The following is an 18,257-nucleotide window of genomic DNA, read 5'->3' as shown; positions in this document are numbered from 1 at the left end:
CTACAGCCTGTTGCCAGCACAGAGGCATATAAACAAACCATGCGTGTGATGCAAGATATGGTGTATAAGACAGGAGAGTAACACTACATTCTGCCCTGTTCTTTATTTGATTTGGGTAAGTTTACACTCCAGCAACTCCAACCAAACATCTTATCCCAGACAGAATTATGGTATTATATATATATATATATATTGGTTTAGCCATAAACCTCAAACACTTTACTACCTTTACTACTTAACCCGTTAAATGACCAGTATGTAGGATTTAGTGAAGTTGCAACCATTTGGATACAGCTCAGCTTTCCAAGCATGCAGGAGAAACCACACTGCGAAAAATACAGAAGACCTACTGTGTTTGATTGGTCCATTCTGTAGAAACATTATTGTTATTGTATTACTTTGTTAATCCCACAACGGGGACATTCCCTTGTCACAGCAGCGTTTTACGTGAAATAAATCAATACAGATATTAGAAAAAAAAGGTAAAGTGGTAAAGCTGTATACCACAATGGTAATTTGAAAAACAGAAACTACAACATTGATCAGGTGTTGAGTCTGACAGCGGCAGGGATGAAAGACCTTCGGAACCTCTCCTTCTTACACCGTGGGTGTAAAAGTCTGCTGCTGAAGGAGCTACTCAGGGACCCCACAGTGTCATGTAGAGGGTGAGAGCTGTTATCCGTGATGGATGTCAGTTTCACTAACATCCTCCTTTCACCCACTTCCTCAATGGAGTCCAGAGAACAGTCCAGGACAGAGCTCGCTCTCCTGATCAGTTTATTGAGTCTCTTCCTATCCCTGTCCGTACTGCCCCCTCTCCAGCAGACCACAGCATAGAAGATGGCTGAAGCAACCACAGAGTCATATAAAGTCTTAAGGAGAGCCCTGCTTACTCCGAAGGACCTAAGTCTCCTCAGCAGGTGGAAGCGAATCTGGCCCTTCTTGTGGAGAGCATGGGTGTTGTCAGTCCAGTCCAGTTTGTTATTATGGCGGTTCACCATGGCAGACTCTGTATAGTTACCCACAATTTAATAAGGCTGTATTCATTTTGAACAGCAAACAACACCTGTTATACAAACACAATTTTAAAGGGACTTTTATATTCTATGTTTTTTTTATACTTGTGTTTCACTACAGTTCAGCAGGTAATATTGTTCTTTGTACTCATCAACATTTATTTGACAGCTAAATTCCTGGTTACTTTGCAGGTTAAGATTTGACCCTTAAAACAAATGAGCCGCTTAAATATTAAAATTAATTGTTATATATTTAAAGATCCCCTGTATTTTAGTGGTTCAAGTTAATTCCACCTCAACCAGCAACAACATTAAATAAATGTTAGGTAAATTTTAATACACAAATAATAATAATAATAAGTAATATAGATAAAAACTCCTTGGAAGGGGGCATTGTGCATAATGAGTACCTTTTCTTTGGTAATGTGCGCTTTGGCACCGGCTAAGACTATATGAAGTTTGTGCATCTCGGTGCATCCATACCTCAGGGGGACAGAGGACCCTTATCTCTCCGAGTGACCACTCCCTGTCGGCCTTTACAAAGTTACTACTTATCACCGCTGGCAAGCATGTCACAAGTCACAATACAGAACACCCACCCGCTCACACAGACACACATTTTGACCCCGCTCCTCACATAATTTGACTTTAAATCTGAACCCTCACACAGGGGTGGACGAGAGAAATATTCACAGGGTGGCAAAAGGGTGGCGTGGAGACTTTAAGAGGTGGCAGCATAATATGAAGATTTATCACAATTACATATATCAATATTTACTTGGAAATGCCCCCAAATTACAACATTTTAACTAAAAAACATTACATTGTTGTGGCACATTAGAAAAGCATTGAATAAAATATCTAAAGGTATTAGAAGTCAATAAATGTACATATTTTCAATTACTTGTTTAATTACAATTACTTAATCCCTTAATCTAAAATGTGGCCATAACGGATTATCAAATTGATTTCTGGCTTTTTTTAACATGTTATTATTTAAATAAATCTAAATGTTTAAGGACATATGCATTAGAATGGAACACATAGCAATGGTAACTAAGGGGGAGAGGGGGGCGGGGCAACAAGTCCTTTGATTCCATTTGTGATGTCATCAGCAGGTCTTTATACTTTCATAAGTGTAAGTGTGTAGACAAAGTAATTTCATTCAAGACGTTTCAACGGGTTGAAACATAGTTAGGAGACAGACTACAACTTCAGACAGTGATACACTATGGCTTTCAGACTGACTCGTGCAGTTCTGGGCCCGTACACCTGGACCAGGGGTCTGATTTCCAGCTATTACGACACAGTAGAAAAGGATGTCTTTATCAAACAGATAGAGGAGCTGAAAACTCAGCTCCAAAGAGAAAGGGAACACAGTGCCTGTCAGGACCAGAGGGTTGATGAGCTCTCCACCAGCCTGAAATCAGAGACTAAAGACAACCAATCTCTCTGGGACCAGGTTGAGCTTTTGACCAATGAGCTCCATGAAGAGAAGGAAATGATAAAGCAGCTAAAAGATCTGTCCCAGAAAGAAAAAACCAAAGGTTATGAGCAGTCCACTCTAAGGATCAAGCTTAGCCAACAACTGGAGGAAATGCAAAGACAGTTGGTTCAACAAAAGATGCGTGAAGAGTTGTTGGTGGATAAGGAGAAGGAAACACAGACAGAGCTCGAGAAGCTCACTGTTTCATACGGTGAACTCCGCCAGGCTTATTGTGATATCTCTCATGTACACAATGAGATCCAGAGAAGGTATAACAGAGACATGAAAGCACAACAACTGGAGAACGTCACCCTTCAGCAGAAAATAAAGACAGTAAAGTCTTATGTCACCCGAGGGTCCTCACAAGTGGAGCTGGTTCGGGGTATGAAGCAAGAACTGGACGCCTTTCATCAGAATATGGAACAGGAGACCAAACTCCTGCAAGAGGCCTCTGAGAGGGAAAGGTCTCTGCACATGGAGCTGGAAGATCTGAAAATCCAACTCAATGAACAGATCTCAAAAAACGTTGAGCTTGTTGCTGAGCTCAAGGAAGAGGAAAAAGCCAGTCTGATCCTACGCATAGAAACCGTCCAACTCATGGAAGAGCCGATGGACCAGGTGTGCCCACAGGAAGAGGAGACCCCTACTGTTTCTCAGGACCCGGCACTTGTGGAAGAGGAGACCCCTGCTGTTTCTGAGGACCCAGCACTTATGGAAGAGGCTGCGGTCTGTGAGGAGAAGGCTGTAGAGAAAGGTAAGACTCCTTTCTGGAAAAGATTTGGCCACTTCCTTGGTTTGAGAAAGAAAAAGAAGGACAAGCAACAGGAGTCCACTTCCAACAGTGGCTCCTGAATGGACTTCAGGGGAACACATGGTTAGTTGATTTGAGTTTAACCCCTACCTCCTCCTATCCATGTGTCCAAGTCCTTGAGCAAGACGCTAAATCCCAAATTGCTCCCAGCCCCAGCCCAACAAAGTCTGCCATTTTTCGGCCTGAGCCCAACGCAGCTTGGGACATACTATCTCTGATATACGCAAACACACGCAGACGCACGCACACACACACACACACACACACACACACACACACACACACACACACACACACACACACACACACACTCTATGGGCATAATGAATGGTGAGGTTGTTGCATGTAGAGTATTAGTGAGCATGTGCATCAGAGAGATTTTTAACCTCTCCTTTCATTGTGTTTCATAGAATTTGTTGGGCTGGCTGGGGCTGGGCTAATAGGGCTGAAGCTTTTGGCCTGTGTGTGTGTGTGTGTCTGTGTGTGTGTGTGTGTGTGTGTGTGTGTGTGTGTGTGTGTGTGTAGCCATTTACCACAGGGCGGCACGGTGGCTCAGTGGTTAGCCTCACAGATAGACCTAAAACGAACGACTGTGTTCTTTCTGTGTGGAGTCAGCATGTTCCTCCCCGTGTTTGAGTGGGTTTCCTCCGTACGCTTCGGTTTCCTCCCACACTCCAAAGACATGAAGCTCCAAATTAAAAATTTAGAACTAAATCATAGAATTTCTGCCTCAACTGTTGTATCTTGTAGAAGTTTAGTTTAGTTGTTTAGCTGTCACAATCACTGGTTGTCATTTGTCCTATTGATTGGTTGCCGAGCATAGGAGACAACTGCAGGCAAAGATTGGCAGTATTTCAATTAATCTGTATTTAAAGGTTATATATATATATATAAAATGTACCTGTCACGGGATGTTGCACTATAGCAACAGCATCTCAGACCAAAACAATGGGAAAGAAACAAAATAAAACTCATCAGGCAGTAATACTGAATCTACTTGATGGCTGACATTGAAATCAAATGCACTCCAGTATGTTTTATGTTGAATAAACAGATTTTCAATCATGACTGACACTGACTCAATACTGATTCCCCCGTTAGGTAAAAAGTGCCTACAATTGAATTCCTTGTAAAGTTGGAGATCTAGAAATTTACAGAGGACCCTTATCTCTACATCTGTGGCAACTCCCTGTCAGCCTTCACAGAGTTACTACTTATCACCACTGGCAAGCATGTCCCAAACCGCAATACACCCACACATTCACACATATGCACATTCGTAACCTCAGTCCTTATATCATTTCACTTTAAATCTAAACACCCACACATGTACATGTACTGGCACCAACAACACAGACTGACACAGAATGTGGTTTCCTTTGTCATAAAGGGGATTGCCACCCATTTTAAGAACTCGGATAGACTCATTGACTGCATTATAAGCATGATTGATGAATGAATGGAAATAGTGATTTTGCTGGTTTGTGAGCTATTTGTTTGATGTGAAGTTAAATAATCTTACATCCCTGTGGCAAAGTGGAGTTTTCTTTGTAATTTTTTAGAGATGAAAGTCTAAAATCGTTTAATAAGACGCGCAGGTGTTATTCCTACGATGGATGTGGTGTAGCTGGAGGTAACTAAACTACTTCCACTAGCCTACTTACAAACCACATTGTGCAAATGTGCAGCAAAATTCTATGAATGAATGAATCAGGCACGGTTTGACAGCATTTAAATCTGGGGTAAAAAAGAAAGAGGCAAGTCTGCTCATGTCCTGAAACACACACACAACCACGCATAAACACCAAAAAATACCAGAGTTCATATGATCAGAATTAACTCTCCTTGAAGTGGGAGGAGGAAGCTGGGTCTATCCTGCGCCGTGAAGCAGATAACTGTACAGTCGAGCCTCCTCCTCCCATCCAGCCAGAGCTCTGACCTTGCTGCCATCAGTGATTTCTTTTCCAGTTCCCGTCGCTTTACTTTCTGCCTGTATAAGTTTTGTATTAACACTGCGAGGGAAGTGTTCACCGTTGCGTCCAGAGACAGGACTATTTCTGTCCGTTTGGACACCTTTGGTCTACTTTTACGCATGGCAACATCGGTGACATTCCTGGAGTGACAACTGAACGGACTCTTAAAGTACGACGCCAAATCCTGAACTTGGAGGGTTGTTTTTAAGATAATTTGAGGTAAGCATTCCATCAACTTTATTTATATTAATTATCTGTGTTTTTTGGGGAGATGGAAATCTCTCCACTCAGTCTTGTCTACTTGCGATCACCAGTGTGGTCGGTTTGTTATGACTTTCCTGTGAGAACAATATTTTCTCCACTGAATTTCTCTGATTTTATATTCATAATCCGAATCATGCGTAGCCGTTGATGTCACTGTTCAAGCTCTCAGCCATTGCAGCTTGGTTACATTAGAAGAAGTGGACTGCCCGGAAATACGCACGCGCGCTGGCACACGTGTGTGTAAGTGTGTGTGTCGTTGCGTATAATTTGTATATACACACAGGAATGCTGTAGGGGGCATAACCCACCCACTGAAATATATTGATCTTTATAAGTCTATTATACTCTTCTTTCAGCTTTTTCTACTACAGACCTTTTATAAATAAAAAATGGATAATACTAAGTTGAATACGTTTTTTGGATAGTGTTGTTTGGGGTTTGTGGTGATCAGCCAATGAATGTATTAAAGATACCATTATCTCTACCATTACATTAGGTTCTTCATATTATCATTCGTTTCCATGGGAATTGGAGTTACAGAAAGGTTCCCACTGACGTTACCACAACTCTTAAATAATTCAGATCAAATGACTCCACACACTGAGGCCAAGTCAAGTCGAGGGGAGTTTGTGTTCATACGAGTGAGAAGTTGGTGGCGATTTCATTCAGAGGTCTCTCTGAGCTCTCTCCTGTTTTCTATTCTTTTCCCCTGTCTGGCTCCTCCATATTTTCTGTCCCCCAGCCAACGTTGTGTTCTGATGTTTAACTTTAACATTCCTCAAACGAACAGACTCAAACTTTGTCCTGTTCTCTCTCCCTACCTTCCCTCGCTGCACAAACCCCCCTCACGCTGGGGTCAGAGTTAGTGTGTGTATGTGCATGTGCGTGTGCACGTGTGGACACTAATATGTTAACTAGAAGCAGGGGACTTCCCTCGAGCCTTGTGAGTCATTGCCTTCTGTTGATTGCAGGACTTCGAGTTGTAGGGGGTTACATTGTAGTCACAAACACCCACACAGTGTTTGCTTGGCTTTATCGGGACTTCTCCAACATAAGGTTTATCAAGAGGGGAAAACTCGGGACACTACCAAACAAACTGAAGAAATCCCCCTCAGGTGTTTACTGGTTGAGTAAAAGCGCACAGTGGCTCTTTCCTTTGCTCTCAGTGCCTTCCAGTGGACAAAATAAGGTCAAATTGAATCCTTAAAAGTCTCTCTCTTCCCCAGCTGCCTGCAGTTCTCGTCTGCTGCAGCCATGTTTTCCAAAGCCACTGCCAACTTCGTCCGCCAGATTGACCCCGAAGGAAGCCTCATCCACGTGTCCAGAGTAAATGACTCACACAAACTGGTTCCCATGGCACTGGTCGTCAAACGCAACCGCATCTGGTTCTGGCAGAGGCCCAAGTACCAACCAACGGTTTTCACTCTAAGCGACTTGTTGCAGGGGGACAAGGTGCTCAGTCCTGGTATGTAGGCATGCAAGTACACTACTAATACTGTTTGTGTGAAATTCATACAAAGTGAATAGAAATTGCTCAAGCTGCATGAATAAAATGCTTTTTTTCCTTGCAAGCTACCTTTTTGTAAGACACAAGTGCAAAATACATTACTAACACATCCATATGTATATGCAAACACCACATGTCTTGCCAGGAGTGTCAGAGACAGAATTCCTGACGTATACAGGGACTTTTGGAGACAACCTCTCTGGGAAGCTGGACACCGAGGCTGGCTCTGTCAGCGTCACGCTAGAGGGGCGGGGCTCCTCCAAGCTCCAGTCCTGTTTTGGCAAGCTGAAGAAAGAAGAACTGGACGTGAAGAAGCTGCTACGTGACTCCAGCGACAGGTGTTAAATAATTCCTTTTTATACTGTTTGCACTTTTCAGCCAGTCAACAGATGGCGACAGGACGATGAGTTCATTATTGATGAGACGAACACTAGAAATGTAGTTAGACATCAGACATGTGACACCTCAGACCAGTGCCATGCAGAGGCTTAACCACAGAGCAATAGTGTCGTCTTACTTAAATATACTTCACTGGATTTGTCATGTGTCTGTTTCGAATCCTGATAATGAATCCCTAAATGCTACACACGTTGCCAGTGTAGATTAAAAAACTAGTTTCTTTGCATCAGGCACGTGGACATGGAGCACAAGCTGGTGCAGCAGCTGGAGAAGCGAGCCGAGGTTCTGGCAGTGGTGAAGGAGAGGATCCTCACCACCAGCTCCTGCTCCGTCACCCAGACGAAAAAGGAGCAGTGCACCTTCCAGGGGGTGCTCGGAATACTGGGCATGCTGGGGAGCTCTGTTAAGGTTTGTGTGGGCCGGGCTTGAGTGTGTGTGGTGACCATTTCTGGTCAAATCAATTAATAATTCACTCTTTTGCTATTTTCATTTCTTGATTAAGTCTCAGGTAACTTTTTAATCAGATACAGTCATTATTAAAGTTGTTATTAGTGGAGGAAAATTGTTACTTATTTTACTATTACTTACTAATTGCAGTACAAATGGCAGGTCTTTAATCTAATAATAATTAATTTCTGTCAGATTTTAGATGATCATATTTTAAATCACACGTGTATTCTCAGGTTTGCGTGAAGGACAGCAACAACATTGAGGTGGACTCTGATGTTTCCTTGGAGATCCCGTCTGGTACAGTTATTGCGTACAGCATCCTGGAACTGGAGATTAAAAAGAATGGACACTATGGTAAGTGTGTTTCTTTCCTTGTTCCAACTTTTAAAAAATGTGATAAACGTTCAAATATTCTATTCCTCCTTTTGCCCCCCTGTTGGCCCCCAGATCTCAGTTTGAAACCACTGGATTATCATGTGGACATACCAGATAACATCACATGAAACAGAGAAGTAAAACAGACGGTTAGGCCAGGGAAACATTCTCACATAGTTGTAATAGGAATTAGTTAATACTTTGTAACATCCTACCAGCTGATGTTCAGGTTAGACTGTATGCGCTAATATGCTTGTGTTTTTTTCTGTTGTTTTTACTGTACCTGCGTTTCCTCCTCTGTGTGTTAATCTATGATGTTTTGCGAAATTTTAGATATATGCCTACAGCCTGGCACAATAGGAGGCATTGAGTCAGACTCAACTGTACTGTCATGGCCATCCTATGATTCCTTGAATATGGTGGACGGCAAGTGCAACGGGAAGGCTCCAGAGGAAGTACCTTCAAGCGTACAGCAAAATGGTTTGTGTCCATTCAATCATTACTTATTAATGGGAAATACGTAAGTTATTAATTTCAAGATTTACAAGTTGGTTTTTTTTACAGCTTTTTGTGAGGAAATATGGAAGTAACACTTGGTAGTGAAAGGAGATGAATCAGACATGGTTCCCTTTTCTTTCACACACAAATGGCATAAAGTCAATGAACTGCATCCACAGTTGCAAAAACTGGAACTATAATATACAATACTAAGGTATAATGCTCAATGTGATATATTTAGCCTATATATAATCACAGTAATAGATACTATAGTAAGCTTTCCTCTCTCTCAGATTTCCAAATGACTGTATGGTACAACCCTGTCCAACTAACTGGCTGTAAAAAGTAAAGAGTCAAAAATGGTTCCACAATCCTCTAAATTATTTTAAAATGTTTAGAAGTTAGTTAATCTGAGTCTGGATTTGGTGAACATGGTGATGAAAAAATAAATTGGACGAATAAGATACGACAATAAGTAGGGCATTGTACAGGAAAGGTGTAAGGACAGACTTGTGATGTCCATTTAAATTCATTATATTGCTGTAGCACCACCCACACCTATCTACCTAATGTCTAGGCAAAAATGCCTACAAAAACTTGGTAACTATTGTTGGTAGTGAAACCTTGTGGAATTTCAAAAAACAAATGGTTCTACAAATATTTATATGCCAAATTAAAATAAAATTTTAATTTTAAATTCTGTATGTTGGTGTAGTTTCAGTTTAAAAACTGAGGCAGTATCTTCTGGTCTCTTACAGGATCGCAGGAGATGGACCTTTTTCCTCTGGCAACGCTCCCTGAGTCCACTCGATGTGCCTTGTTCAAGGGACTCCAGGAGACTCTGAGTCACAGAATTGTTCTGTCATATCTGCAGTGTGTGGTGAGTGACACAATGACATGACCCCAATGCCCAGATACACAGACACAGTTTATTTCTTTACAGTATATTGAAGCTGATATTCCTCCTTCTTGACATTTTTTTTTATTTCTCCATTTCCCCATCCTCTCTGTTAGCTGGACGAGTTGTGTGGTGGTGAAAGATTCGATATGGCCAGGCACGAGGAGCTGTCGGAGGGTCAGAGGAAATTAGTGTCAGCCATACTGGACCAACCCGCCACAGACTGTGCCACTGAGAATGGCCAGTGTGGTGTCCCTGCTCACCTGAATGCAGCTCACCTGTTGGTCAGTGCCTTGGAAGGTAAGGACGATCTCAAGCCAACATTTTCCACAGTGCTTTAAGCCAAACAAGGTAGTGTTCAAGAAAAGGTTTCCCGCAGTTTAACATTGTTGCATCTTCTATGTGTGTGTTGTTGTTTCTTTTTTAGAGCTGCCTGATAAAACTCTGAGCCTCTTGAGCGAGAGCTGTCCTGATTTTCTGGAGGCCTTTGACAAATTGGTTTGTTAACTTATTTCATTTACTGCACAAGTTGAAAGTACTTTTATGACTCATTTATTTGAGGCCAGATAATATTTTGTTTGAAGAAAATGTTTTAAAGAAATAGTTTGGAACATTTTGGGAAAAAAAACGCTGATTAGATTTCTTGCTGAGAGTTAGATGAGAAGATTGTTACCACTTTTATGTTAGCTTAGCTTATCATAAAGGAGGAATAAGCAAGCCTGTCTCTGTCCAAAAGAAAAAAATGTCCACCAACCAGCATCTCTAAAGCTCAATAAATAACTGACTTCCTTGAGTGCATAATCCCAATCAGGCCAGCTTTCCCCCCCTGTTTTCAGTCTTTATGCTAAGCTACTGAAGGCTAACAGACTGCTGGCTATAGCTTCATATTTAATGTACAGACGAGAAATGAGAGAAATACTAATCTTCTAATCTCACTCTCAGTAAGAAAGCAAATAAGCATATTTTCCAAAATGTTCAAATATCCCTTAAGAAATGTAAGATTTAAATCTTTAAGGCATTTATTTGCAATAAAGAATGATTTATCCATTCATCAATCTATCCATCTGTCTCGCAAGATGTGTATGTTTAAGGAGAGCCGCGAGCCCCTCTCCATCCAGTGTCTCCCAGTCCTGCTGCAGGAAAACCAGGCCTTCCAGCTGGCAGAAAGGCTGCTCAGCTCCGCCAGTGTGACGCTGAGGAGAGACACCCACAGGCTGTGGGTGGAGACAGGCAGCGAAGCAGGAGTTCACTTGTTCGTCCTCTCTCTCAGCATACATGGACTGTCCTTGCTGTGCAAAGGGTTAAAGAAGTAGCAGTAGTGTCTGCATGTGCACTTTTATTTCTTTTTCATGGATAACATTCTGTCCATTTCTTTCTTTATTGTAAACTTTATTGGGACTAAGCTTAATATTATATTATATTATATCTCAGAAAGCACTTCATATTTTTTTATAAAAAAAGAAAAAAATATATATATTTTATGTGATGAATTGTTTTACTTTGGTACTGCTCTAAAACGGTTCATAGCTGTGTCTCAGTCTATGCACTTAAACTATTAAAGAGTAGTATTAAGGAGTCTTGATCAGGCACCTTACATAATCTATCCTACAAATTCTTATTGTTTTGTATAAATCCAGTTCAATATTCTTATTTACTCATTTTTAGCTCACAATGAAAATGTGTCATGAAGTACTCCAGTGCCCCCTGGACCTCAACCCACTAAAATGAAATATTTACATGCACAGTAATACATGTAGTAGAATTTAAGTTTTTCGATTTACAACAAAGTGTACAATTTATTATTTATTTATGCATGCCAATGGTACACAAAGTTGATATAATTTCTTCATTTATGCGGTATGCTGAAAGCTGTGTTGCATGCCTATTCTTGCCAGGGTTTTTATTTTGAATGAAAATGCATTTTATTGCTGTTACTGCTCCTAATCAAAATATATTTTATTTATCGAGAAAACTATATATTATGTATATATAACATTCCCCTGAAATTCTGGCATTGAATACCAAAAAGCTATATTACATTAATATGCAGTATTGACATTTTTATATTTAGATTATGTGTATTTGAACATGAGCATTTTATGAAGCTGCCTTTGCCATGGCCTTACTCACTTTCAGTTTACATTATAATTTATTGTTGGTGGGAAAAAAACATTATACTATATTAATACATTTTGAAAAATCTTTGCATATAAGTCTCTGTGTGTGTCATTTGCTCCATCAAATTGTCTTACAGAAATGGCAAATAAAGCTTTTTTTTTATTTTTACATTGCATGAACAGTATCTCCCAAAGATTCAAACTAGGGAGTTATATTCATCTTTGTTGGAAATATTAAAGGAAATTGTTTACTTTTGAGTTTAACACCTGTGATAAACAATTAAATATTCATTTAATTACTTTCACTGAATTTATATTGTATTATTGTAAATGATAAGATGAAGAGAAGATACACTGTTGCCTGTTATTGTTGATGACCACAAAGAAAATAAACAAACAACAACCATAATTGCCCTCAAATTCAACTTGTATCTTTTTACATCTACAGTAGACTACATAACTTTTACCTCTAGTGTAACAAACAGGTTGATGACTTCCAGCATTCCTCTGCCCAATTTAACAAGTCTAATCAGCCAGAATGATTGCAAACACATGTGTGGGAGTGCAGGCGGTTGAATTAAGGTTGAAGCACGTGTTAGTAATACTGTTTTCCGACCTGTACAATTACAGCACTAGCACTAGTCCAAAGGTCAGCAACCTTTACCATCAGAAGAGCATTGTTGGACAAAAAGAGAAAAATAACAATTTGTCTGGGGCCACGAAGCGTTTTTGTTTTCTTGCCTCAGATCAAATATACCAGTAAGACAGCAGAGGTGGTGGTGAACGCAAATGAATCTGTCCATGCACTGATGAAATTCCTTATTTTCCTCAAAGACTTTTCCTTTTTTGGATTTGTAATCTATAGCTAGCCTAGATGGGGAGACTCAAGACTATTATTTTGAAAAAATAAAGGCCATAGAAAGAAGCAGAGATCTGATGAAACGAAACTCCTGCTCCTAAAAACTCTGTGGCCTACAGAGGAAATGCTCAATGAATGTTCAGTATGTGTTTTCTAATGTGAACCAGATGTGACCGCCATGAAAAAAAACCTGACAATTACCTCACCTACCACACGGGGTCGCTGTTGTCACCGGTAGGTAGCGATGACGTAAATCTCCTGCGACATTCATTTATGCCGCTCCGTGAGTCGCACAAATACTTCGCCGGGTCCGAGCAGCGCGGCTGATGTTTGGGAGTTGCACTGAAGCAACCAACACCGTGTGGAAATGACAGTGTGTAATTTCTTTCTTCAGGGCCGTTGTCGTTACGGCGATAAATGTTGGAATGAGCACCCGAGAGGAGGAAACAGAGGAGGAGGAGGAGGAGGAGGAGGAGGAGGAGGAGGAGGATACAACAACGACTACAACCGCTCTTCCCAGCAGCAGCCTAGAGGAGGAGGAGGAGGAGGAGGAGGAGGTAACGTCCTGGAGAAATATATCCTAACTTAAACACAAAGTGTTTCTGTAGCTGGTCTCTTGTTTGGAGAACTTTGCGTTGACTCTGTTTCTGGTTACCTGACTACCGGTAGCGACCGGTAACTACCGGTAACTACCGGTAACTACCGGTAACTAACCTACCGGCAGAACTGTGGCGGTAACGTTAACTAGCTAACGACAGTCGACGGTATTTAGTTTGAACTTCATCTTAACTCATTTAAAATATAACCCTCAGTAATAACAACGCCACAAACTAACGGTACACCCTCCAAACATCTCTGTAAAGCTGTTTTAAATAAAGTGAACATCACAGCCGTCGTTACGTTAGGATTTGTTGCAGGGCTGTTGTGTTAGACTGAATATGTTTGTGATTGAGTGTTATTAATTTAATCGCCATTATACAAATAATACGTACTAGACAGTATGTAAGGTACAGTTAGTCTATCTAAAGAAAAGTTGAAACAGTCAAACGGTGTTGTGGACGTTGCATTTACTGTCATCAAAATTCAAATTAATGCAAAATATGAGTATATTTGCTATAATAATAATAATAACTTAATTTATATAGAGCCTTTAAAAACAGAGTTTACATCGTTTGGTAATGTTGGTGTTACAGTATGAGGGACTGTAGGTCAGGTCAGATTTATTTATACATATATGCCAATAAAACTTAGACCCTCAATTGTGATAACACTTAACACACACTCATAAAAGCCCTCCCCAGAGAAGGGCTCTTTTTGTCCGGACAGTCTCGACATTGACTGGTATCTGTGTGCATGTTGGTTTCAGGGTACGGAAACAGAGTTTGGGTGAATCCTTCCCAGCAAAAAGGAGGATATATCCAGCCGTCATCCTTCTCTTCACATGGCAGTGATGACTGGGGCCGAAGAGGAGGAGGAGGAGGTGGAGGAGGAGGAGGCGGTGGCGGAGGATCTGACTGGGGTAGAGGAGGAGGAGGAGGAGCGGGGAATGACTGGGGCAGAGGTGGAGGTGGAGGTGGGAATGACTGGGGCAGAGGAGGAGGAGGAGGAGGAGGAGGGGGGAATGACTGGGGCAGAGGAGGAGGAGGAGGAGGGGGGGGAATGACTGGGGCAGAGGAGGAGGTGGAGGTGGAGGGAGAAGAGAGAACGTGAAGAGCTCCGAATTCAGCTTCTCCGCTCAAAACAGATTCTCAGTGCTTGATACCCCCAGCACCTTTGACAGGGGAGGACGAGGAGGAGGACAGCAGGTGACAGCTGGTGATGAAGATGATGACAAAAAACTGTAAGTCTGCTGTTGCTTTGTTGTGCGGCATTAATATGAATGTTGTCATAAGGAATTAATTCATGTGACGTCTGTCTCTCGATCCACACAGGGAGATCATTCAGATGGACATGGACATATGGGAGAGTTCGGGGCAGTGGGGCTTCTCGTGTTATTCTAGTGCCAAGACATCTTTGTCTGGTCTGTATCAAATGTACATTTATTTACATGTTCTGTTGTTATTTGTAGTCCCAGCATTAGCTGTAAATGATGGGTTTAGTATACCAATACTCAAGACACTAGGCCTGAAGATGTTTGATACTTGTTTTCTACAGGTTTCACTGATCTCTCTCCAGAAGAGCTCAGACTAGAGTTCTACTCCACTAGTGCTTCAGGAGATCAGCAGGGCTATGTAAGTGTCACTCATTAATGTCACTTTGTCTTCTTCATACCAATTAGAAAGTAAAGATGTTCTGAAGAGTCTTGACGGTGATAGGTGATATTGCAATTGTTGTCACATGATCTTAGTTTAGTGTGTTTTTGTTTTTTTAAACAGCAAGCATTTTAAAATGTGTATGAGTCTAAGGCACTCTTGTTACTTGTGTTCAGATTAATGGTATCAATCAGTTGCTCAACCAGTGGAGAAACAGAGTCCAGGAACTGAAAGTTATGGGTCCCGCCACTCGGGCAGCTGTGGTGAGAGAGACACACACACACACACACACACACACACACACACACACACACAGAGTTACGGTAACAGCACTCCCATCTATTTTGATGAAGGACTTTCTATAGATAAAGTCAACATGATGTGATATTTACTATATTTACTTTCCTTGCAGCTTGCAGAGTTAAGCAACCCAGCACCTCAGTCATCTTCAAGTGGCTTTGATTCAACAACAGCGACCGGATTTGGATCATCTACATCCAGCTTTGAAAGCAAAGGTGAAGATTAAGTGTTTCTTCATTTTCACAGTTGATGGGTGAAGCAAAGGTTCAACATTTTGGGCAATGCTTTTATTTATTTACTTGTAAAGGACCAAAGAAAGTAACTGCTCCCAGCCAAGAAATAGTCAGACAAATAACTCCTTGTAAAACCAGAATTTTACGTTTTTTACATTTCAACTTTTGTACAGATTAAAATTAATGTTCTATTTAGTGCACTTTAGATGGGCTGGTAGGTGGATTTTGTTTGCATTTTGTTTCCTTTTCGTGAGGCTAGCTGTTTGTGCTAAGCTAAGCTGGCCAACTGCTGACTGTAGCATCTTATTTAACAGACAGATATGAGAGTGGCATCATCTGACTGTTGCTTTTGTAGTGTCTCATGAATACAGTTCTTGAATAGATGATTTTTACTACATGTAGCATGAGCTCAGTCAAGTGGCTTATTTGGTGTGAAGTCAAGGACATGAATGCATCTGAATTTAAATTGTAATTGTAGATTTATAGAACAAAACACAACAGTAGCTTTTTATTGTATTGAATACGCTGATCAGGCAATCCAATCCAGACTAGCCTTTGCTCATGTGTTCATTCTAAATCTTTCTGTAGGCTTTGGGGCACCAGCACCAGCCCAGGCCAGCGCTTTCAGCTTTGCTGCTCCAAGTGGTGGATTTGGTTCCTCAGCGGCACCATCATCCGCCACAGGTTTTGGCAATGCCTCAGCAGCTCCTACACAACCTTCCTTTGGGTTTGGTTCCTCCTCTGCAGCTTCTTCTTCCTCTTTCTCGTTCGCTGCTTCGAACGCCAATGCACCCGCAGCCACTTCAGGATTTGGCGCTGCCTCAGGGTTTGATTTCTCCTCGACAGCAAGCACCGGAGGAGGATTCGGAACCGGGTTCGGGGCTCCTGCTGCACCAGGAAACAGCAGCATTTTTGGACAGACAGGGTTTGGAGCAACTGCTGCTCCACCTGCAGCAGGAGGCGGGTCTGCCAGTGGGGCATCGGACAGTCTGTTTTCACCTGAGAGCAAACTGACTCCAGAGGAACTGAATCAGTTCAAGGCTAAGAGGTTCATTCTAGGCCAGATCCCTTTAAAGCCTCCCCCAGCTGACATGCTGATGGTATGATGCTGTGGGACGCAAGGGTTGCAAGATTTTTGAAATAAAGAGATAATTTATACAAAGTAAAGACTTTCTCCTGTATAGCGCTTCTATTTAAACTAAAGTCATTGTACTATTTTTTTAAGATATGGCTCATGTTCAGATACTTCAGATCAATCAGCAGGAAAACTCGCCATTTAAGATTTTTGTGTATAAGCAACGTATGCTGTACGTACAGCTGTGCAAATACACTACCTGTTTTTACCTTCTGTCCTATAGAGTGCTATTTTTGAGATGATTGAATGTCCTTCAGCTTAGGCTGTACTGAAATCAGTTTGCCTGTTTCACATTTTACCATTTGTTGAGACTGATCAGTTGATCAGCAAAGTTTCTTTTTTGCATGATTATGTGATCAAACACTCATCATGTAAACTAACTTAAAACAAAACAATAAAAAAAAAACATACCTTGAACTTGGTTGGAAACCTACAACAATTCAGACATAATGTCATATTTCACTCAATGCTTCATGGGAGAATTTCACATACTGTAATCTTAAATCAACTAACCTGCGTTTATAAAAGTTGTAATTTCACAACTGAACCAGGAGAGGGTGTCAGAATACAAGCCAGCCTTTTAAAAGCACACAGATACTAAGCAAGTGTTAATAGCTATGTAATATAGGACTAACTTGAAAAGAAGCTGCAGTTTGGTATCTCAGGATATTATTCTCCCTCTGTTTATGCTACTCAGATTGTAATGTGACACAATATTGAAACAACTGAAGTCTAAAACCATCCATCCACACCAGCTTGTAGGCCAATGTCCTCCAAAGGAGAGCAAAATGTGGTAGTGCATGGATGACAATGAGTGATTGAGTTATTCAATACGTATTCATCAGGTGTTGAGCACCCGGTGGGACCACAAGAAGAGGGATACAGTGACAAAGAGACAGCAATAAGCTATTCTGCTGCTATAGGGCCTACAGCTCTGCTGACTGGAGCATATTTTCAGCTGACAGGGAGTTTGTGATATCGGCAAGAGGTGAAACTGAGCTGGAACTCCCTGTGTGTGTCTTATTGTGAATTTGTGTGGATGAAATGATCTCAAGTCAGTATCTCATTGCCACGTCAAAGGCGTGTAGCATATTGCTAATATAATTGTATACATGCTTATAAATGGCAACACAGCATTAACTGCAAGCAGTGGTGTAATGCAGATTTATTCAAGTACAAATCTGAGGTTTCCATTTCATGCCACTTTATACTTCCACTGCTTTTCAGAGGGAAAAGGGATTTTTTTTTTTTTTGTTTAACAGTGTAGTAGTAGTACTTTAACCTAAAGGCTCTGAGTATACCCACCACTGACTGCCAGCAACAGGGTGCAAAATAGTATCTTCCTCTCCTTCTCTTTCTGTCAGCAGTAACCTCCCACCCACCCCCTGCTAGCAGATAACACATAAATAATTCAACAGATTAATGAACGATTGAAACAGAGTATTTTATGAAAAGGCACTTGTGCGCTCCTTTCAGTGAAACTTGTTTAAATTGGCATCCGGTGACTCTTAAATACATTTAAATGAGAAATATGGGCATTTGCACGTCTTGTTTCCCCCAACAGCAAATGAGCAGATTTAATCACTAACTGGTGCAGCATCACATTGCCAGCCTGCCTGTGTTTATGTAATGTATGCATGAGCTGCACAGACTGAGATCAGAGCAATATTAAAGATGAGAGATG

At 41.2% G+C, this 18,257-nt stretch overlaps 2 protein-coding genes across 3 annotated transcripts; both read left to right on the top strand.

The window, feature by feature from the left end:
* The first annotated feature begins 5,214 nt into the window (after positions 1-5,214).
* Positions 5,215-12,203, top strand: LOC127357721 (gasdermin-E). Its single transcript, XM_051390109.1, has 10 exons — positions 5,215-5,505; positions 6,777-7,015; positions 7,203-7,395; positions 7,687-7,864; positions 8,140-8,260; positions 8,615-8,761; positions 9,538-9,659; positions 9,794-9,977; positions 10,105-10,175; positions 10,754-12,203. Exons 2-10 carry the CDS (start codon positions 6,805-6,807, stop codon positions 10,988-10,990), a joined length of 1,464 nt encoding a protein of 487 aa, XP_051246069.1. The 5' UTR covers positions 5,215-5,505; positions 6,777-6,804; the 3' UTR covers positions 10,991-12,203.
* Positions 12,204-14,322: 2,119 nt separating this feature from the next.
* Positions 14,323-17,012, top strand: nup42 (nucleoporin 42). 2 transcript variants are annotated; one of them, XM_051390114.1, is made up of 6 exons: positions 14,323-14,493; positions 14,585-14,673; positions 14,808-14,884; positions 15,082-15,168; positions 15,318-15,420; positions 16,027-17,012. In XM_051390114.1, the coding sequence occupies exons 2-6, from the start codon at positions 14,598-14,600 to the stop codon at positions 16,542-16,544; spliced, it is 861 nt and encodes a 286-aa protein (XP_051246074.1). In that variant the 5' UTR covers positions 14,323-14,493; positions 14,585-14,597; the 3' UTR covers positions 16,545-17,012. The 2 variants fall into 2 exon arrangements, with proteins under 2 accessions (XP_051246074.1, XP_051246073.1); XM_051390113.1 differs by having other exon boundaries at positions 14,350-14,493; positions 16,285-17,012.
* The last annotated feature ends 1,245 nt before the right edge of the window (positions 17,013-18,257 follow it).

This window comes from Dicentrarchus labrax, unplaced genomic scaffold (genome assembly GCF_905237075.1).
Source record: "Dicentrarchus labrax unplaced genomic scaffold, dlabrax2021, whole genome shotgun sequence".
NCBI lineage: Eukaryota > Metazoa > Chordata > Actinopteri > Moronidae > Dicentrarchus > Dicentrarchus labrax.
The sequence above is the reverse complement of the archived record's forward strand: the minus strand, read 5'-3'. Positions and strand labels throughout refer to the sequence as shown.

What these genes read in the sequence shown, in the direction of transcription:
- LOC127357721 (XM_051390109.1), top strand. Translation starts at nt 6,805, where the DNA reads ATGTTTTCCAAAGCCACTGCCAACTTCGTCCGCCAGATTGACCCCGAA. An exon ending in TTCAAGCGTACAGCAAAATG is followed by an intron (nt 8,762 to 9,537) that starts GTTTGTGTCCAT and finishes GGTCTCTTACAG; the next exon opens with GATCGCAGGAGATGGACCTT. An exon ending in TGGAGGCCTTTGACAAATTG is followed by an intron (nt 10,176 to 10,753) that starts GTTTGTTAACTT and finishes CTGTCTCGCAAG; the next exon opens with ATGTGTATGTTTAAGGAGAG.
- nup42 (XM_051390114.1), top strand. Translation starts at nt 14,598, where the DNA reads ATGGACATGGACATATGGGAGAGTTCGGGGCAGTGGGGCTTCTCGTGT. An exon ending in TGCCAAGACATCTTTGTCTG is followed by an intron (nt 14,674 to 14,807) that starts GTCTGTATCAAA and finishes TGTTTTCTACAG; the next exon opens with GTTTCACTGATCTCTCTCCA. An exon ending in CAGGAGATCAGCAGGGCTAT is followed by an intron (nt 14,885 to 15,081) that starts GTAAGTGTCACT and finishes ACTTGTGTTCAG; the next exon opens with ATTAATGGTATCAATCAGTT.